The sequence below is a fragment of the Cucurbita maxima genome, unplaced genomic scaffold (assembly GCF_002738345.1).
Source record: "Cucurbita maxima cultivar Rimu unplaced genomic scaffold, Cmax_1.0 Cma_Scf00010, whole genome shotgun sequence".
Lineage (NCBI taxonomy): Eukaryota > Viridiplantae > Streptophyta > Magnoliopsida > Cucurbitales > Cucurbitaceae > Cucurbita > Cucurbita maxima.
Window position 1 is genome coordinate 5697555 of NW_019272026.1, and position 21192 is coordinate 5718746.

The 21192-nt window shown below is 40.7% G+C and overlaps 5 protein-coding genes across 13 annotated transcripts; 3 read left to right on the top strand and 2 right to left on the bottom strand.

The window, feature by feature from the left end:
* Positions 1 to 347: 347 nt before the first annotated feature.
* On the top strand, positions 348 to 7573 carry LOC111485601. Of its 9 annotated transcripts, none has more exons than XM_023132550.1 (6): positions 348 to 462; positions 599 to 683; positions 842 to 1043; positions 1970 to 2341; positions 2415 to 6823; positions 6997 to 7379. In XM_023132550.1, exons 3-5 carry the CDS (start codon positions 912 to 914, stop codon positions 6792 to 6794), a joined length of 4884 nt encoding a protein of 1627 aa, XP_022988318.1. In that variant the 5' UTR covers positions 348 to 462; positions 599 to 683; positions 842 to 911; the 3' UTR covers positions 6795 to 6823; positions 6997 to 7379. The 9 variants fall into 9 exon arrangements, 8 of the variants coding, with proteins under 8 accessions (XP_022988318.1, XP_022988316.1, XP_022988321.1 ...); XM_023132552.1 differs by lacking the exon at positions 348 to 462 and adding an exon at positions 754 to 799 and having other exon boundaries at positions 489 to 683; positions 875 to 1043; XM_023132548.1 differs by having other exon boundaries at positions 599 to 1043.
* Positions 7574 to 7902: 329 nt separating this feature from the next.
* On the bottom strand, positions 7903 to 10443 carry LOC111485661 (rac-like GTP-binding protein ARAC8). Its single transcript, XM_023132644.1, has 8 exons — positions 10087 to 10443; positions 9737 to 9824; positions 9545 to 9654; positions 9405 to 9468; positions 8571 to 8635; positions 8387 to 8452; positions 8216 to 8310; positions 7903 to 8120 (listed from the first exon to the last, which is right to left on the bottom strand). The coding sequence occupies exons 1-8, from the start codon at positions 10189 to 10191 to the stop codon at positions 8081 to 8083; spliced, it is 633 nt and encodes a 210-aa protein (XP_022988412.1). The 5' UTR covers positions 10192 to 10443; the 3' UTR covers positions 7903 to 8080.
* A 1065-nt stretch (positions 10444 to 11508) lies between these two features.
* On the top strand, positions 11509 to 14470 carry LOC111485665 (ubiquitin-conjugating enzyme E2-23 kDa-like). Its single transcript, XM_023132647.1, has 7 exons — positions 11509 to 11728; positions 12530 to 12602; positions 13158 to 13237; positions 13479 to 13593; positions 13674 to 13726; positions 13857 to 13985; positions 14057 to 14470. Exons 2-7 carry the CDS (start codon positions 12559 to 12561, stop codon positions 14188 to 14190), a joined length of 555 nt encoding a protein of 184 aa, XP_022988415.1. The 5' UTR covers positions 11509 to 11728; positions 12530 to 12558; the 3' UTR covers positions 14191 to 14470.
* A 301-nt stretch (positions 14471 to 14771) lies between these two features.
* On the top strand, positions 14772 to 18638 carry LOC111485606 (RNA-dependent RNA polymerase 2). Its single transcript, XM_023132562.1, has 4 exons — positions 14772 to 15456; positions 15551 to 17451; positions 17529 to 17679; positions 17771 to 18638. The coding sequence occupies exons 1-4, from the start codon at positions 14923 to 14925 to the stop codon at positions 18548 to 18550; spliced, it is 3366 nt and encodes a 1121-aa protein (XP_022988330.1). The 5' UTR covers positions 14772 to 14922; the 3' UTR covers positions 18551 to 18638.
* Positions 18639 to 18998: 360 nt separating this feature from the next.
* Positions 18999 to 20328, bottom strand: LOC111485666. Its single transcript, XM_023132648.1, has one exon. It carries the CDS (start codon positions 19906 to 19908, stop codon positions 19393 to 19395), a length of 516 nt encoding a protein of 171 aa, XP_022988416.1. The 5' UTR covers positions 19909 to 20328; the 3' UTR covers positions 18999 to 19392.
* Positions 20329 to 21192: the final 864 nt, after the last annotated feature.

Consider the following 21192-nt stretch of genomic DNA (forward strand, 5'->3'; position numbering starts at 1 on the left):
TGGTGTGCACCCTTTAAAATAGTGATGTGTGTTGGAACAGCTCAAGACAACCTTAACTTAACCTCCTCCCCTTCCCATGAGGAGATATTACATCGATGGATTTTGGTGACAGACGGGGGTGGCCAAGGTTCACCGGCTGGGTAACCCAATCATCCCCGGAGGAGAAAATTCCCGAAACGGAAAGTGGGAAGTGGGACCCAGAGATGACGAAAACAGGGCCGCGAAGGGCATTGGATTGAATGTCAGAGCCCCCAAAAACGCAGTTGTGTAATTAAAATGAAAAGTCAAAATTGAAAATAAAAAATAAAAAGAAAGAGAAGAGAGGAAGAAACGTTTTGGGGCACGTTCTACAAAATCACTCGGGGCCGTTGCATCACCGCCATGTTTATTTATCATTAACTCAGCCCGAACTGCCCAATCTACCCCGAACTGCCCGGTCTCGGTTCTCTACCAAGTTACCAAGTACACATTTCCTTTCTGCCGTCTGGCTCTTTCTTTCTCTTCTCCTACAACCCCCCACCCCCCCCCCCCCCCCCCTCTGTGTGCGCTTTCGATTTTCTCACTCTAGATTCTCGCACTCTTCTCTCTCTCCTTCTAGGTTGAAAGGCGGCTCGAAATCATTAATCATCTCCTTGCGTGTGGTTGGATCTGGACTTCAATTCGATCACTCTCTGTTAGATAAGGTAAACCCTAGAATTCGTACTCGATTGGTTCGCCGGTGGGATTTTCGGAAAATCCCTCTTATCTTTATAGGGACATGATGCCCTGAAAGCGTTATGTATTGATCTAGGGTTTCTCGGTAAGCGGATAGCTTTGAATTGGCTTTCCTCTGTCGAATTAGGGTTAGGATTGATGGTACTCGTTCGGCGTGAAGGTGGGATCGAAACTGGAATTGGGGAAAATGCAAGGCTATGCATGGGCGTCGAGGTGAGGACTGGAAACGGACTCGGCACATGTGGACAGTCCACACACTTGGTACCCAGATCGTAGAAGCAGATGGTTCTTCATCATCGTCTTCGTCTGCACTTAATTCGTTTTGCAAGGTAACGTTTTCTGTTTCTGTTTATCCTGATTGTTCTTTTTTTAGATATTCCCTTCGTGCTTCAACTTCCTTTGTTCTTGTTTTATCTCATCCTTGTTGGGTCAATGTTTAAGAAATTATCTGCTGGGTCAATGTTTGAGGGAGGGATTGGTTTTAGTTCTTATGATGTTTCATTGTTTCTCTATGGAGGAATTTAATGAAATGTCTCTAAAGCCTTGGACGAGGCCTTGAGAATTGTTTTTGTTGTAGAATATAAGCTTTTCTCTATCCTGTTGAGGAGCTTGGCGTTGGATGACCGGTCTGTAGGCTTCCCTAAAGGTCTCATATTTAGTTCAAAAGTTATATGGCTATCTTCTGCTTGGAATTACCAAATGCTACTACAGATTCTTTGTCTGTTAGAATGGGACGTCAATTCGTTGAGACTAGCCAATTAGCTTTTAATTATTTCCCCCATCAATGGATTCTTTTGAGTCATCTGTTTCAGGCTTGATAACTAGTCCCAAGGTGTGTTTGCTTCACCAGGGTGGGATGTTTATGAGATTTGCTTCAGGGTTTTTTTTAATTCCCTTGCTATTTTAAGTAATGGATGTGTATGTGTGGTTGACCTAGACATCTTTCTTGACTAGTTTGAATGAAGTTAAAATTCGATGTATCTCAACTGATCTCTTATTTTGGTCGTGTATTTGAGATATAAAAGCTTTGTTGTTGTTTATTCTTATGGAAAAGCATTGTAGTTTTTATTTTTAAAAGGTAAGAGAGCTTCTCCCCTCCTGGCTTTTTCCTGGAGTTATGAAGGAGTGCATCACGATGTTTAATATCATATAGCTTTAGTCTTGCTTATCTGTGTTGTTCGTCATTTAAATTTTAATTTCTATTGACAGGCACTTATTTTTTGATGACTCAGTATTCTGTACTCTCTTTGAACAGGGTGGACGTAGAATTAGTGTTGGTGATTGTGCTCTTTTCAAACCCCCTCAAGATTCCCCACCTTTTATTGGCATAATCCGGTGGTTAACGGCTGGTAAGGAGAATAAGTTAAAGTTAGGTGTGAATTGGCTTTATCGATCTTCTGAACTAAAGCTCGGCAAAGGCATCCTTTTGGAAGCTGCGCCGAACGAAGTCTTCTATTCCTTTCATAAGGATGAAATTCCTGCTGCATCTTTACTCCATCCGTGTAAAGTTGCATTTCTTCCAAAGGACGTTAAACTTTCATCAGGGATCTCGTCATTTGTGTGCCGGAGAGTGTATGACATAACAAATAAGTGTTTATGGTGGCTTACCGATCAGGATTATATTAATGTAAGTTCTTGATGCTTTAGTCATTTTCTCTCTTAAACGGTGTGATTTTTGGTTAATTTTATTTGTTTGTCAGGAACGTCAGGAAGAAGTAGATCAATTGCTATATAAGACAAGATTAGAAATGCATGCTTCAGTGCAATCCGGTGGCCGATCACCTAAGCCTACAAGTGGTCCAACATCAACATCTCAGTTAAAAGCTAATTCAGATAGTGTTCAAACCACTGCCTTTCCTTCTCACACAAAAGGCAAGAAAAGAGAAAGAAGTGACCAGGGATTAGAATCTGTTAAACGTGAGCGCATCATCAAAGCTGATGAAGGGGATTCTGCTAACTGCAGATTGGAAAATACGTTAAAGTCTGAGATTGCAAGAATTGCTGAAAAAGGAGGCTTAGTTGATTCTGAAGCTGTCGAGAAATTGGTGCAGCTTTTGCTGACCGATAGAAATGACAAAAAAATTGATTGGGCTTGCAGATCAACACTTGCAGGTGTGATAGCTGCCACAGATAAGGTCGAGTGCCTTAGTCAATTTGTGCATCTTAAGGGTTTACTTGTACTTGATGAATGGCTCCAAGAGGTTCACAGGGGGAAAATTGGCAGTGGTGGTAGCCCCAAGGATAGCGATAAAGCAGTTGAGGAATTTCTCCTGGTTTTGCTTCGAGCCCTTGATAAACTACCTGTAAATCTTCCTGCTTTACAGATGTGCAATATTGGAAAGTCTGTGAATCATTTACGCTCACATAAGAATTTAGAAATTCAGAAGAAAGCAAGGAGCTTAGTGGACACATGGAAAAAACGCGTTGAAGCGGAAATGAATATTAATGATGCAAAGTCTGGTTCAAACCAAGCTGTTGCATGGAGTGCAAGGACTCGTCCATCTGAAGTTTCTCATGGAGGGAGGAATCAAGATGCATCCTCTGAAGTTGCCATGAAGAGCTCGGTTTCTCAGCTCACTACATCCAAGTCTGTTTCAGTTAAGCTAGCTCAGGATGAGAGTATTACAAGATCTGCATCTGCCTCTCCTGGTTCGATGAAACCAGTTTTATCACCTGCATCAGCAAGCATTAACTCGAAAGATGGATCTTCCAGAAATCCTGGTGTTTGTGGCACTACTGATCTTGCTCAAACTATTGCCAAGGATGAAAAGAGTAGCAGTTCTAGCCAGTCCCACAATAATAGTCAATCTTGTTCTAGTGAACACGGTAAAAGTGGTGGCTTAGGGAAGGAGGATGCAAGAAGCTCTACTGCTGGTTCAATGAGCGTGAACAAGATCTCAGGTGGTGGATCTCGCCAGCGCAAGTCAGTTAATGGATTTCCTGGTTCTGTTCTCTCGGGGGCTCAACGAGATGTAGGATCGGGGAAAAGTTCTTTGCATAGAAACACAGTCTTAGAGAGATCATCACAATCTGGAATGACCTTTGAAAAGGCATGTGATGGACCTATTGTTGAGGGAAACAGTCCTAAATTGATAGTGAAGATCACCAATCGTGGCCGGAGTCCTGCCCAGAGTGCTAGTGGAGGATCTTCTGAAGATCCTTCGATAATGAATACCAGGGCTTCTTCTCCTCCACTTTCAGAGAAGCTTGATCAATTTGATCACAGTAAGAGTGATACATGTCAACCTAATATTACTGGAGATGTGAATGCTGAGCCCTGGCAGAATAGTGATGTAAAGGATATGGTGACTGGGGCTGATGATGTTGATGGATCTCCTGCTGCTGTAAATGGTGAAGAGCGATGTAGGACTGCTGAGGATGTTAAAGTTTCAAAGGCAAATTCGTCATCATTAGCAAATGATCAAAAGAATGGGAAGTTACATGAGGCTTCTTTTAGCTCTATGAATGCTTTAATTGAGAGTTGTATTAAATGCTCTGAAGCGAGTATGCCTACCTCTCTCACAGATAATGTTGGAATGAATTTACTTGCTAGTGTGGCAGCTGTTGAGATGTCAAAGTCTGATTTTGTTCTGCCTTCCGATACTCAAGGAAATATCACTACAGTTGACCGAAGAGGCAGTGATTGTAAAGTCAAAGCATCTTGTCCTGAAGAGGATGCTAGAGATAACATGCAGTTAAATGATGCTATGGTTGTTAATGAGCAGGGCGTGATCATTGGTTCCTTTGGAGCTAATGGGGATGGAAGCTCTGCTTCAAATTCTGAAGAGAAACCTATTGGAGATCTAAATGGTCATTCAAAATCTTCTGGTGTAAATTTGCAACTAACGGCTGTGCCACAGGCAGACGGATGTATAAAAATGGACGAGTCTGGAGGTCCTGCCTCTCCTGCTAGGATACCAGAGAAGGGCTCTGAGATTGATGGGGCTAATCCAGTCAAGGACAGAAAGACATCTGATGTAGTAGATGAGGATAGCAGTCCAGAATCAAGACCAAAGCCAAGCAGTTCTTTTCCTGATGGTGGCATGGTCGTTGATGGTATCTCGAATCGGGAAGTTGAAATGAATGTTGTTGACAAGCCTTTGCATCGGTTCCAAGAAGCTGATGACAATAAAGATAATAGAATGAATGGTGTTAGTACAGCAGACCAAAGGCCATCATCAAAGTCGAACAGTGATTCTGCTAAATTGAAGAATGATGAATTATTTCAGGCTTCAGGCTCTTCAAGTGATCTGGTTTCTATAAATGCAAGTGGGATGAAGGGCGAGAAGGATGATGAAACCAATGAATCAGCTGATGTCAAACAACTTGAAAAACATCAAAGTGATCGAGACTCTATGCCTTCTGAGTCCCGAGATTTAGGTGGTTTGTGTTCAGCTATCAACCATGAGGACGAGCATGCAGAGGAGAATTTGGAATGTAACAAGGATAATGAGAAAAGTGGAGTACAAACACATCATGGACAATCTATTATGTCTCCTGTTCAAGAAACTGAACAGCATCTGTCATCCAAGAGATCCAAATTAGCTAGTGTAGAAGCAGAAGAGGCAGAGGAGTCTACATCTACTGATGCAGATCCTGGTTCCATGACTGCTGCGGGGGTATCAGATATGGATGCTAAGTTGGAATTTGATTTGAATGAAGGCTTTAATGTGGATGATGGAAAATGCAGTGAGCCAAGTAGCTTTACAACGTCTGGTTGTTTGACAACTGTTCAGTTAATTAGTCCGTTGCCCCTTCCTGTATCTAATGTGGTAAGCAACATTCCTGCTTCAATTACAGTTGCAGCTGCAGCAAAAAGACCTTTCGTTCCACCTGATGATCTATTGAGGAGCAAAGGGGAACTTGGTTGGAAAGGATCAGCTGCCACAAGTGCTTTTCGACCTGCTGAACCTAGAAAAGTTCTAGAAATGCCACTAGGTGTTGCAACCACTCCACTTGCTGATGCTGTGGCTAATAAAATTTCTCGACCTCCGTTGGATATTGATTTGAATGTGCCTGATGAAAGGATTCTTGAGGATATGAATGTCCAGATGTCTACTCAGGATGTGGCCTCTAAGTCTGACCTGGCTAATAATCGTGATCTGACACATGGTATTGGTGTCTCACATGCACGTTGCTCTGGAGGACTAGATCTTGACTTGAACCGAATTGATGATGCTCCCGATCCAAGCAACTTCTCCTTGAACAACTGTCGTAGAATAGATGCTCCTCTTAATGTTAAATCATCTACTGTTCCTCTCAATGACAAGGTGAATTTTCGTAGGGACTTTGATTTAAATGGACCTATTGTTGATGAGACCCCTACTGAACCATCAATATTTCCTCAGCATGCTAGAGGCAGTATGCCATCCCAGCCTTCTGTCTCAGGTCTTTGGATGAACAGTGCAGAAATGGGAAATTTTCCATCATGGTTTCCTCCAGGGAATGCTTATTCAGCTGTTGCAATTCCATCGATTTTGCCTGATAGAGCAGAACAGCCTTTTCCAGTTGTTGCAACAAATGGACCACCCAGGATTTTGGGACCCACAAGTGGTAGCAGTCCATATAACCCTGATGTCTTTAGAGGGCCAGTATTATCATCTTCTCCGGCTGTGCCATTTCCTTCTGCAGCTTTTCAGTATCCTGTCCTGTCTTTTGGAAACGGCTTTCCTCTACCGTCAGCCACGTTTTCAGGTAATGCAACAGCATATGGTGATTCATCATCTGGTAGCAGGCTTTGCTTCCCTGCAGTCCCCTCACAGTTCCTAGGTCCTCCTGGTACAGTATCAACCCCTTATCCAAGACCTTATGTTGTTAGTCACTCAGATGGCGGCCACAATACTAGTTCTGATGGTAGTAGAAAGTGGGGAAGACAAGGTTTAGATCTAAATGCTGGACCTGTAGTTGCAAACATTGAAGGAAGAGAGGAATCATCATCCTTTGTACCCAGGCAACTATCTGTTGCCAGTTCGCAGGCCACTACCGAGGAGCATATGCGGGTTTACCAGCCAACAATTGGCATAATGAAGAGAAAGGAACCAGAGGGAGGATGGGATGGGTACAAACAGTCGTCATGGTAGTATAACATCCTGTGGAGTCCTGAAAGCTGGTGAGTTCTTGTTTATATCTTATCACTTATGAATATAGGCTTCAACCCCCACCCCAGCTGAAAGATGGAGGATGGGTACATCATGTTGGCATGTTTTTGCTATCTTAACATGAATATATTTGTATTCAAGATTTCTTTTCTAATGTTAAAAATGTTAATTATATGTTTTTCAGTGCTGTGAGGATTGGCATTGAGCTGACTTCCACTGGCTGTCATCTAACTTTGTGTGCTTTTCGGAGGAGGTGGTGAGTAGTATCTCATGTTCTTCATGGTCTCAAATCCCACACCTTTTCTCTGTATCAGTTGTAACTTAAAAAAAGAATGTCTGGGGCCTTCAAGCTTCTTGTCACTTGAATTTGTTCTGGGTGGCTGCAGATAATTTCTTCTTTGTAGATATTTAACTGTGGAAAGCATGCACTATCTGTTCCCCAGACACTTGATAGTTGGTGCCGATACAGGTGTTCAGTGCATCGATTTAATATACTGTTGAACTCAAAACCTTTCCATCCTTTTTGCACCCATTTCACCAATATGAACCGGTGAATTGCTTTGAGCATATTTATAATTTCGTTTTTTCCCTTCAGGATCAAAGCAAGAGGGTGCATCTGATAATGACGCATGCATTTCAGTTCATTTAAGTTGCCTCCCCTCTCTCTCTCTCATTTCTACATTCTGTCTTGCAAAATAATCTGTGTTCCTCATTTTTCATGCTGGAATCACCCTTGATTTTACATGGAGTTTCTGTAGTTACCTAATTTGTGCTGTTCTGCTTTCCTTATATTGGGATCGACCCTTCTCGACACAACATTTTGGCAGAGTGGTTATCGATAGCTGACACTTTTTTTTTTTTTTTTTTGGAGGAATTGTAAAAGCCTTTGAATTCCTTAAGTTCATATTTCCATGTAGAACCGTAAATTCCCCCCTTCCCACACTGGCTTGAAGTCTCTTCACGTCATACCATCTTGTTTCATGGAATAGTATTGTTGCATGTGGACAGGTTTTGAGCAGCAGCAGGTTTACAAGGGAGTGAGTGAGTAGCTTACTTGACTTACTATTTAGGAGTATACTAAATGCCAAACGGAGAGAGAAACTATGAGTTTACGCCATTATATCCTTCCCAAAAAATAATTGTATACAGAGGAGCAACTAAAAGAACGATAAAGAGAATTACAGCTACTGATATTAGAAGCGAATTTTCTCCTAGCTTTGCTTCACTTTCCCCAAACAACCCTCTGTTGTTTTGCTATATAGCTGCTTTCAACTTTGCCTTGCAGGGTTCCTTCCACAAAATACATTTCTGCGTCCAAAAAGCCCAAACATAAGTCGAACAGCCATATAAATGTACGTTAATTACTTGGGCTTAGAGGGATTGATAAGAGATAGAGAACTCACAGTAGACACCCACGCTGTGGCCTTTTCTTTTCTTTCTGTTTCTGTGGTGGCTTGATAACCATCCTTATTGCTGCATCGAACACTGCTTTCACATTCTGCAATACCAATTAAACAATCCAAGTCTAACCGCATGAACACTAATCCAATTAAAGAATGTTGTGAAGTGAGTACCTGCTGTGTTTTTGAGCTGCATTCGATGTAATATGTGGCACCGATCTGTTTACGGAGTTCCTCACCCTGATTTAATTGAACCATCAAATATTAAGACTTAAAATTCATCATAACCATGAGGTAAAAGCAAGCAGTGTAGTTTCCTACTCTCCCCTCCCAGCATATTGAACCAAAAAACAATCACCTGCGAAGTGGTTACGGGCACCAATCCGGGATGATCAGCCAAATAGAATTTGTCCTCTCGAAGATCTAAGCGACGAGAATGATCACAAGTTAATCCAAGATTGTTGCATTGCATTTAATTGATAGCATGTACGGTATAGGAACACAATAAATCATTTGCATCAATAACTTGAAGAGTCAAAGAGTAGGAGATTTGTGATGGTAAGTGCATATGTGAACAGAAAATGAGTTTGGTGTCAAAAGGTATTAAACAATGAGCTAAAACAGAGCCAATGGAGCATAAAAGAGTATCTACCAAGAACCCAACTACTTCTCCTCTTTAAATGGCCGTGCTTAGCCGCACCTGCTATCTGAATTATTATTTGGCCCCCTTCAAACATTTTAACTCGTCTGCAAGTACATAGGCTGGTCCTCCTCTCAATAATTCAACCATTGAAAGCATCACCTCTTTATAAATATCTACCCCATCCCACGAACAAGCAACATCCTAACACTAGATCGAAGAGACGACAACGTTCTTCTCTGATTAAGTATCATTCCATTCGGAGGCCTGAACCGGGACCTTGGTCTAAACTCTAAACTCGCATCCAAAACCACAAGGGCCCGCCCTTCGGAAGCATTCTAAACAAAGACAAGGGGGGTTCTTGTCAATGACTTTCCTGTTTGCAAGCATTCCTACTTTAGTCAACCTCTTCTCAACTCCTACCTCCTTTTCAACAAATAAAGGAGATAATATTTGCTTTGGTTATATCTAAATCTACATCATTTCAACTACTTAGACTAAACAAAGGAAGTTCGAAACAAATGCACTAATATCAGAAAGAAGATGGCCTACCCAATTTGGTGCCCACCAACACCACCGGGACTCCAGGCGCATAATGTTGAAGCTCCGGAATCCACTAACCATGAGACATTCCAAGTTACAAACGTAAAGATGATAGAGATTAGGAAAAGAAAAGGCTTAGATTTAGTCACCTTCTTAAGTACATTTTCGTAGCTCGCCCGGCTAACCAGCGATAAGGCAAGGATGAAAACATCAGCTCCTCTGTAGCTCAATGGCCTTAACCTATTGTAATCTTCTTGACCTGTATGGCATTACAACCAAAGCCAAGTTTTAGAGTCTAAAATTCAAGGCTTCAATTAAAGCAAGCAACAAAGAGGGTGTACCGGCCGTATCCCAGAGGCCTAAATTGACGGTGGTGCCTTCAACCACCACATTGGCACTGAAGTTATCAAACACCGTGGGTATGTAATCCTGATAACACACAATTGATTATGTTTTCTGTTGGAAAAAACACAGGCAATTATGATCATAACACCAAGGCAGGAGAGGAAGCAAGAACCATTTTGAATTAGAATACAAGAAAATAAAGAAAGCCTCAAGAAGAAGAACTGCAGGGGAATTGGAATTGGAGCACAAAGTTGATTAGCAGTACAAGATTAGAAGATGAAACTACAGAACAAAAAGAACCCAGAAAGGAGATGAATGTTTTGATTAAAAGAAGAACAGAACATACAGTGGGGAATTTGTTATTGGTATAGCATATGAGCATGCAGGTCTTCCCCACAGCCCCATCTCCGACGGTGACGCACTTGATGAACCTTGAAGCACTGGAAGCCATTGAAGAAACCAAAACCCAGATGGGAACAACAAATTCGAGAGAGACAGAGAGATAAAGAAGAGGAGGAAAGGGGAAAAGGGTCGCAAGAGAGAGAGCGGTAAATCACATGAATCTCACTTATTCACTCTTCCCCTCCTTCCCCGTTGTTTTCATCAACAACAGATACCCTTTTGGGTTTCATTACCCAATCAAAAGGTTTCTAGTTCCTACAAACAAACCCCATTATGCTTCTTCCACCTATCAGATAGGTTCAAATCTTGAAGGGTTTTTAGGTTTATAATTTCTTTTTTTTTTTTTTTGAAAATTGTTTTACATCTCTTAATGTATATATATATATATATATATAAAAGTAGGGATGTGAGCTATTTTGTATTATTGGTATTAAAATTAATTTGAAGGCTAAAAAGGTGTCTACGAACAACTAATTTTCAAAATTATTGGGAACTTTCGGTTGAAGAAATAAGTAAAGATTAAGTAAACATAATAACTATGCCTCACCAGAATTAAAAGGAAAATAATAATAATTTTTTTAATAATAAAAAAAAGGATTAATCATGCAAATGTGGCCCTTTGGATGAGTTGTGTTGCCAAAGTATTGATTTTTATTTTCATTTAAAATTATACCTTGGTCTGGGCTCCGGGGGAGAATTTTGGGCCAACTTCAAAACCCTAAATTGGTTGTGGAATATGGATCAATCCAGATTCAGGCCCTTGGACTTGGAGGATTTCTTCAAGGATCAGCAGTGTTCATCCATGGATTTCAACCATTTCTGATCCTCATTAATCAACCTCCCAAGTAGTCACGTTCCGCCGCCGTGCTGGAGCCCATCCTCCGCTATTCTTCTTCTTATAGCATCTGGGTCTGCGGTCGGCCTCCGATGATTGCATGTTTCGAAGTTGATCTGGCGGGAGAGCTGCCGATTCAAATAATCTCTTGCATTGGTTCAATGTAAAAGATCGACCTTCCTCTAAATATTAGAGACAAAAATTTGGACTAAAGTTGAGCTTGAAATGATGGGCTTAAAATGTAAAATTGAAAAAGCAAATACTTTAAATCAAATTTTGGGAATAGTGCTTATGCGTTGCATAAATGATGGGCATCTTGCTTTATTCCATGACATCATGGCTAACACATAATGTTGCCATAATGGGTAGAGATGGATGGAGGTTATGGTTGACAGTGAAGCCTTGGACGGCCATGCCAAAACCTGGATAGGCGGAAGGAAAAGGCAAGCCCCCACTTTCAAACTCCCAGAAAATCGATGGGGTCCGAAATGGCAATGGTTTTGTTATGTTATGACAGTGAAATTGAGGCCATAACCCCACAAAGCAGAGGAACCTTGCCTTGCCACGTGGTGGCCTCCTTTTTCCAACATCTGCACCGTCTCGATTCCTCCTCCCCCAATTTCATTCTCTTCTCTATAAATCTTCCTTTTCCCCCCTTCTTCATTTCCGGTCGGTTCACGGGACTCTCCGTTACCCACTTCAATTCAGGCATCGTCCTGTGAAACAGGCTTCCTTCTCTGCTTCTTCTAAGGTACGTTCATACCAATTTGTGCATATCTTTACTCCGCAGATCTTCACATTTCTTGCTCTTGATTTTTCTTCTTCTTCTTGCGTTGCTCAACTTATGAGCGGTTCCTGTTTTAAATGAGATCCTGCAAATTGGGTCTGTTAGTGGAGGATATGATCTAGCATTCTAGTTGCCCTTTGTCGTTGTGATTAGCATTCATGCCCACCAGCCATTTCCTTGTCTGATCATATGCTGATCACCCACCAGGCCTTTTATATTTCATTTTATTAGCTCTCGGATTGATGTTTGCACATGAACATCAGAAGCAGGCTTGTTTTGGATTGGAGATGCATCATTTTGAATGATATCAGATCCTTTTCTGCCATTTGTTGAAACTGGTTACTTACTTCCACTATCTCTCCAGATTTTCATGTGTAAACTTCCTAGCACATGGATGCCCTGTACTATTTATTGTTCATGAGGCAACCAAATCCATATGAACAAACACCTGCAAATCTTGGATACTTTCATTTGCCGTTCCTTTTGTTTCGAAGCATGTAGAAATATATAGAAATATGACTATCTGTATCAACTTTCCAGACCATAACGTTGCTGATACTTTGTCAAAAAGTTTTCAAATCTCTTCTTAATATAAAATCAGGCAAGTAGAACCTCGAGGGTTTTGTATTTGTGTATGTGATTGATTCCTGCTGGGGTTAGGCGAAAGCTCGGCCATAGCTGCCCCGAGTTCTTTTCACTTCATTTCTTCTAAAAAGTGTACTCCAGTAGTAACTTCTAATGTTCAAGCATATGTGTTTGTGGCAGATTTTGGAAGTGCAGCTCGCTCATTCACGATGTCGTCTCCAAGCAAAAGGAGAGAAATGGATGTCATGAAATTGTAAGATAGATACCCTTGTTATTTATCAACATTTCCTATTCCTATTTGAGCCATTCGTTATTGTGGTTGTTCTATATGTTCTCTGTGGATGACTGTTTATGAGCCTTTCGACAACCAAGGAGACGCTATGTTGAATATGAAAATGATTCACTTACTAGTACTGCAATAGCTTAGAGGAAAGTAACACGTGTTAACGATGCTCACGAAGTTCTTCTATTCCACGTTTTACCTGCAAAAAGAATATCAAAGTTTTGTAGACACAATCATATGAAGCTAGTTAAGTTCCATGGTGTGTGTTTATAGTCCTTGAACATAGTGATGATTGCAGTGAGCTGCAACCGAGAGTGACCATGGCAGCAAAAGTAGTGCTTGTCGTGTTGTTGCTATGTTAACTAGAAAACATATTGATCATGCTCGCCTAGAACTGGCCCAGCATTGTGGTGATTTCAGGCTTAAATTTGAGTATTGCTCACTGTTATGGCTGTAGACCATTAGAATAGTGGCCAAGCTTGAAGGTGCGCTATCTCTTACGTAACGTTGGCTTGTGTTGTCCAGGATGATGAGTGACTACAATGTGGAGATGATAAATGATGGACTAAATGAATTCAATGTGGACTTCCATGGTCCCAAACAAAGTATTGCTCGACTTTCACCTCTGTCCAATATGATGCATTTCATAGTCGTTCTTGTTTGGCAGTCTAAACCGAATTCGTTTATGTTATTTGGAGTCTCCTGAAAATTTATCCTTGAAATGAGGTGTTTTTCCACTGCTTTCCTGTGTAATTCATGGACACTGTTTCACCTAAGAGGTGCAGCCTGTTCCTAAAGAGTGTTAATCCATGAAGTAAGCTAAGTATCCTTGATTGATCCTTGCAGGCTTATACGAAACTGGCGTTTGGAAAATTCGTGTCGAGCTTCCTGATGCATATCCATATAAGTCTCCTTCGATCGGTTTCGTGAACAAGATATTCCACCCAAATGTTGATGAACTGTAAGGAACTGTATTTTCCTTTTTAAACAAACCATCAAATGGTATCGCCTATTATTCTTACCCAAGTATTTAACCTGCAGATCTGGTTCTGTGTGCTTGGATGTGATTAACCAGTCTTGGAGTCCGATGTTCGGTAACTATCCGTCGCCCCAACCCTCGCTTAACCTCAGTATTTTGTGCTCATCTGTTCTGTAGTGACCATATGGATTGTACTGAGACTCATGGTTGTGTTGATTCTTACCTCTTTCTTTTGGGTTTTGCAGATCTTTTAAACGTTTTTGAGGTTTTCCTTCCTCAGCTTCTCCTTTATCCGAATCCTTCGGACCCGCTTAACGGCGACGCAGCATCGCTTATGATGAAGGATCGGAAACAGTATGATGAGAAAGTTAAAGGTAAAATCTTTCTCACTGTGTGAACAAAACTTTGTAACCCAATATCAATATCTACGTCCATGTGGGTACAGAGTACTGCGAACGATTCGCGAAGAAGGAGAATGACATTAAATGCACATCAGAAGACGAGAGTGAAGAGGATGAAATGAGCGATAACGAAAGTGGTTCAAGCGACGACGACGTTGCTGGACATGCCGATCCCTAACGGGAAGGGAAGGAAAGGCAAGGCTAGGCAAGGCTAGGCATTATATCATATCAATGATTTCTTCTTCTCCATTTAGCAGCAGCAACTGAATTTCGATGTTCGGGTTTCTATGTTTCGACTGGTTTGTATGATTATAGTATCGAAAATGGCGAACAATGTGTTAGATTATTCGTAGATTTTCATTCAAATGTACGAGCAGTCAGTCAGAGTAGGGGACATCAAGATTAAAGCAGCAACCGTACAATACTTTGATCAGTTAATCAAATAGGACTACATCAAACAGAATTGTTTCTCTTTGCCTCCCTACTTACATACATATATACACACATATATACATACATATACATACATATATACACATATATATACATACATATATACACATATATACACATATATATACATACATATACATACATATATACACATACATATACATACATATATACACATATATATACATACATATATACATATATAATTGTTTGGTGCCTGAATTTTTTGAAAGTTCAAAAATTGAACAAAATTTGAAGGCTAAATTTGTAATTTAACTTGTTAAAATAAAAACTAATGTGAAAAAGAAAAAACAAAAAGGGAGGGAAGAAAGGAACGCAGGGGCATTGACGGACACTCCCCCGAGTCCCGGCGTTTCTTCCTCCCAAGCATCACTTCACCATACCTGACTCGCCACTAAATTTGTTGAAGGGCTGTCGGCGCGACCATCTTCCGGCAATGGCTCAGCCGGAGAGATCCACCTTAAGGGTCTCAAACGTTCCCGAATCCGCCGTAGCCGAAGACCTCTTGACCTTTCTCAAGTCCAAATTGGGTCCCGACTCCGTCTTCGCCATCGAAATCTTCACCGAGCGAAAGAACTGGAAATCGCGCGGCTCTGGTCGCGTACAGTTCACCACGCTCGGGGCCAAATCCAAAGCCCAGTCCCTCTCCGTTCAAAACAACCTCGTCTTCAACACCCACAACCTGAGATTCTCCGAGACCAACGATGACATTATTGTGAGGCCAATACACGCCAGAAACAGGACCGAGAACGGGGTTTTGCATGTGGGTTTTATGCTGAAAGAGGATCACATGAGTGTTTTGGAGTCTTGGGAAGGTGTAAAAGCTTGGATTATGCCGGAGAGGAGGAGGGTGGAGTTCTGGATATGGCGCGAAGATGAGTGCTATAAGCTTGAAGTGATGTTTGAGGAAATTCTCGAAACTACTGGATATTGTTTAGGAGATGAGAAATTGAACGCACTTCTCCTAAAGGTAAATTCCCACAATGACTATGGCGATGATTTGATTTGTATGCCCGCGTTTCACTAATTCTTACGATGAATCAAATTCTTGCTTGTTCTTGCAGCTCAAATATGCGCCGAGAATATATAAAAAGATTTCTGGATCAAACATGGCTTCCAAATTCAGCAGCAGTCGCTACCGTCTATGCAAAGAAGAACATGATTATCTTTGGATTCGGACAACAGAGTTTTCTTCTCTGAGATCAATAGGTCAGTCCACTTCCTTTTGTTGGGAAGTTGAAGAAGATTTGCAGGCTTCAGATATCTTTTCTAGTTTCCCACTTTACAGGGAAACTCCAAAAGATATTACATTAGAGGATGGTGGAGAATTTGGCAGTACCTCAGAGGCTGTTCCTCTGATAAAATCTGGGTTAGTTTCTAATCTAGCTTATGAGGTTCAATATCAGCTCAATTCCTTAGTTCATATGCAGAAAATTAGCCTTGCTGCAGCCAACAATGATCTGATTGAATTCCTTAGCACTTTAGGTACTGACACTGCGTTGAATATACTTCAGAGGTTACATCAGCTGAAGCTCATTTGTTATGATCCTTTGTCGTTTCTAAAGACCCAATTACATGTTCTGAAAAGGAACTGCAAAGTTCTTCCTTCATTGTCTCAAAAGAGGTTGTCGAATAATGTGATGAACTGCTATAGAGTTCTTGTCACCCCATCAAGAATTTATTGTTTGGGACCTGAGCTTGAAACTTCTAATTATGTTGTGAAAAACTTTGCATCATATGCTTCTGATTTTATGAGGGTTACTTTTGTTGAAGAGGACTGGAGTAAGCTTCCTGCAGGTGCCGTTACCACGAGTATACAGCGAGGCTTACTCTCGAAACCTTATAGAACTGAAATCTATCATCGAATAGTGAGTATTCTTCGAAATGGAATTGTTATTGGAGCCAAAAGGTTTGAGTTCTTGGCCTTCTCAGCTAGTCAACTCCGATCGAACTCTGTTTGGATGTTTGCTTCAAGCGACAACTTGAAAGCAGAAGAAATTAGACAGTGGATGGGCTGCTTTGAAAAGATTCGTAGTATCTCCAAATGTGCAGCTAGGATGGGTCAATTGTTCAGTTCTTCCACTCAAACTCTTGTTGTTCCTACTCAAGATGTTGAGATTATACCCGATATCGAAGTGAATTCTGATGGTATTGACTACTGCTTCTCAGATGGTATCGGAAAAATTTCGCTTTCATTTGCAAGGCAAGTAGCTGATAAGTGTGGATTGACTCACATCCCTTCGGCATTTCAAATTCGATATGGTGGATACAAAGGTGTCATTGCTGTCGATCGTAATTCCTTTCGTAAACTATCTTTGCGTGATAGCATGCTTAAATTCAAATCGAAGAACAAGATGCTCAATGTTACCAAGTGCAGCGACTCCATGCCTTGCTATCTAAATCGAGAGATCGTTACTCTTTTGTCAACTTTGGGAGTGAAGGACGAAAGCTTCAAGGCACTGCAGCAAGAACAACTACATCTTCTAAGGAGAATGCTGACGGATAAAGTCGCTGCTTTGAACGTCTTGGAAAATCTGAACGGTGCTGATTCTAATAACATTCTGGTGCAGATGTTAAACCACGGGTACGAGCCTAATATTGAACCGTACCTCTCAATGATGCTTCAAGCACACTATTGGAACTTGTTTTCTGATTTAAGAAGTAGATGTAGAATATTTGTTCCAAAGGGCCGGATCCTCCTCGGGTGCTTGGATGAAACTGGTATTTTAGACTATGGCCAAGTTTATGCCTGCATAACCTTGTCAAAATCCGAGCTTCGGGACAGGAACCAGAACTACTTCCATAAGATAGACGAGACGAAATCGATATTGCTCGGGAAGGTAGTTGTTACAAAAAATCCATGTCTTCATCCAGGAGATGTAAGGGTTCTTGAAGCTATTTTCCATGTAGAACTAGAGGAGAAGGGATTGGTGGACTGTCTTATATTTCCTCAGAAAGGAGAAAGGTACACTTTTTTTGTAGGCTTCATAAACATAGCTAAAATTTATTCAATACTCTGCGACTATTGAATCTTTTTTGCAGGCCACATACAAATGAATGTTCTGGTGGTGATCTTGATGGAGATTTATATTTCATAAGTTGGGATGAGAATCTGGTTCCGCCCAAAACCGAAGCACCTATGGACTATACGGGACGGAGGCCACGTATAATGGATCACGATGTGACACTAGAGGTATACGAAACTATCAAATATGCATATTATGCCATTTGAAATTCAGAGCAGAAATTTATCCTCCGGTTTGTTGGATCATTGAAATTTTCAGGAAATTCAGAAGTTTTTTGTTGATTATATGATCAATGACACATTAGGTGCCATTTCGACTGCACATTTAGTTCATGCAGACCGTGAACCGAAGAAAGCCCTAAGCTCAAAATGTTTAGAGCTGGCTGCGCTGCACTCAATGGCAGTTGATTATGCAAAAACCGGAGCGCCAGCGGAGATGCCTCGAGTTTTAAAACCTAGGGAGTTTCCAGATTTTATGGAGAGATTTGATAAACCAATGTACAAATCCAATAATGTACTAGGAAAACTCTACAGGGCTGCGGTTAAGACGATGGAGCAAGAAAGGTCAAGACTTGTGTGGACAGAGGAGACTGCTACAGCAATTTATGATCATGATCTTGAAGTGGATGGCTTCGAAGCTTTCCTTGAAACAGCTGAAAGTTTCAAAGTCATGTACATTGAAAAAATGAGCATTTTGATGAACTACTATGGGGCAGAGTATGAAGATGAGATATTGATGGGCGATCTTCGAAGTCGAGCATCGTATCTGCAACGTGACAATCGCAAGTATGGCGATATGAAGGATAGGATCTTGCTTTCGGTTAAGTGCATACGCAAGGAGGCCAAAGAATGGTTCGAGAATAGCTGCGCCCCACATGAACACAAGATGATGGCCTCTGCATGGTATCATGTAACTTATCACCCTTCCTACTTCAAACGAGATATGTTCTACTTCAGCTTCCCATGGATTGTACATGATGTTTTACTCAACATAAAGGCAATGAACTCCAAAAGACGTGAAGCAGAAAAGAACTTGTAGCTTCTACCTGTTTGTAACCCAAACATGTCATTAAGCTTCTATCTTTCTTAATCTAACAGCAATAACATTGTTTCCTTTGTCTTTGTTTGTCTTTAGGAGTGAGACTAATTAAGGGGTTAATCATGAGTTTATAAATTCAACTCCATTGGTACGAGGCCTTTTGAGAAAACCAAAATCAAAATCACGAGAGTTTGTATTCAGAGTCATGTCTTTTAACTTAGCTATGTTAATAGAATCTTTAAATGTCGGGCAAATGGTGTACTTTATTCGAGAGCTCTAGAGAAGGGGTCGAGCCCTCAAATGAGGGGAGACCATTCGAGAGCCCTAGTTGACATGCCATCAACTTCATCTCATGCTGGCCACATCTGAAAACACCTTAAATCTGAGTATTGTGCCTTCCACAAAAACTCAATCTCATTGCGGAACGGTGAAAAGGTGGGGGAAAAAGTGTCAAACATAGCCCACTGTTCAATCCATACAACGACAATACATATACAAACATTATACGGCTTTTTATTACACCCACTTTAAACAAGCAAGTCCCCAAATCAATATTATTATGTACTATGAGGACATAATTTAATATAAAAGAATATATATATATATATATATATATTTTGGAAAAAGAAAAAACCCCTCTAATTGTATTGTACACTGATCCCGTTAGGAAGAAGGAGAAAGGAAACCCCAAATTAATTGAAACGTATTTACTTTTGAGAGTAAAAAAAGAAGAAGAAATCTACTGGGGGAGGTGGTGGGCCGACGATGTCACATGTCACCTAGCTCAATGTTGGACAATAACAGCACTAAACACGGCGTATTTTAGTAGAATCAACGCACCTTTACGCGACGGTAGATATATCCTTCCCGGTGGTTCCTCCGGTCTTCAACGGCGCCGGTATTGAAGCGTAACGAGCAGAGAAGTTCCGATACCCATTGAAGTCGTCATTATCGTCGTCCAATTCCCCAATCTGCCTCGAACCTTCATCAAAATTCATAGCGTAACTCAAGGGATCGTACTGAAATTTCCCAGGCCTACCAGCAGCAGCACCACCACCACCACCACCACCGTTCCGATTCCGGTTAAATCGGCGAATGAAAGTCTTCCATCTCGGTCCAGCGACTATCTCAGACCACTCTCGGATCTTCAAAATAACCCTAACGCCTCGCGCCCACCAGCGCCCCTCGCTGTGAACCTGCGACCCCCTAATCCTCTCCCACCATGATGGCCCGACGGCTACCGCACGGCGAGATTCCAAGCACGATAACCGGAAACAGCCGCACCTGGTGGTCGGCAACAAAGAATTGGAATTATCCGCTTCGTAAGGAGGAGGCTCTTCTGCATCTGGATACGCCATTATCAGACTGTACCGATGGGTTTTGTCAGCAGTTTTATGCGCCACAATCAAAATGAAACTGAAACCAGCTTTGACCTGTGTGACCGGCCACTTCCGGTCACCAAAACAGATTTGAAGCGACTAACCGATCCAAATACCACCGGGAGTAACCATTCATTCGAATTTATCTACTGACGTTCAAGCGGTTGTTTGGAGCGAAGCGGGGATTGTAATCGGGTGTTCCAAGAGTAGAATAAAGGTGGGACCGATGCTTCGTTGTACCCAATCAATAAATCAAGATGGGTCCCACTTTTTAATCCGACATGTCGTCATCCATTTCGCACTGACTTATCGTCCTTGCTAGCTGGTAGGTAGCTTCTATGTATTAACTACTTCGAGTGACAACAGGACGTTTTGTTGTTGTATGCATTGTATATTTCTTTGAACATTTTGCGTAAGTTATTTTCGAAAATGATTTCATTTCTAAAAATATTATTGAATGCTTTTTGTTTTTCTTCTCATTATTAAGTAATAGACTATATATTCAACATTTGAATCCTTTATTTTAAAGAAAAAAAAACTTTTATTCTTTACTTTTAGTTGAAAAATGTCTTAAATTCAATTACAAGAAAAAAAACTTATAATTATTGGTTCTACCTATTTACTTATTTATTTTATATTTTTAAATATTTTTTTTTAATTTTAAATTAAGTTAAGAATTCAAATATATTATTAGAAAAAATGAAAATTTTAAGAGGAAGCCAATCAAACCTAGCTTAAGAAACCAACATTTAAAAAAAAAAAAAAAAAAAATGGAAAATCTTACTTATTATATACAACCAAGTCCTAAAATTAAAATTTAGTCTTTAAAGTTATAATTTAATTTGTTTGGTTCGGTAAAGTCTCATAGACAATCTTTACTGTTAATAAAAATCTCGTAATTAAATAGTTTTTTTTTTAAATTTATAATTAAAAAATAAAAATAAAATTAGCTTCAAAACAAAAGAAAAGAAGGTGAGAGACTTACTCAAAGCATCACCAACTTTGTGACTGTAGAATACACCTGGCAAGGGTCCCCACAGGCAGGCCATGGAGCCTTTGTGTTGGGTTGAAGCAATCAACAAGGAGAATACACCTTCAACAAACAAATCATTGCATTCTTATTATAATAATTCAAACACCTTTTTTTTTCTTTTTTAATCTCCATCAAGTAATAATCACAAACAATGAACTTGAACTATGAAACAATTTGGTGGCTGTTTGGATTGTGAATCCCTCTCCAGCAACCACTTTCATGATACAAAA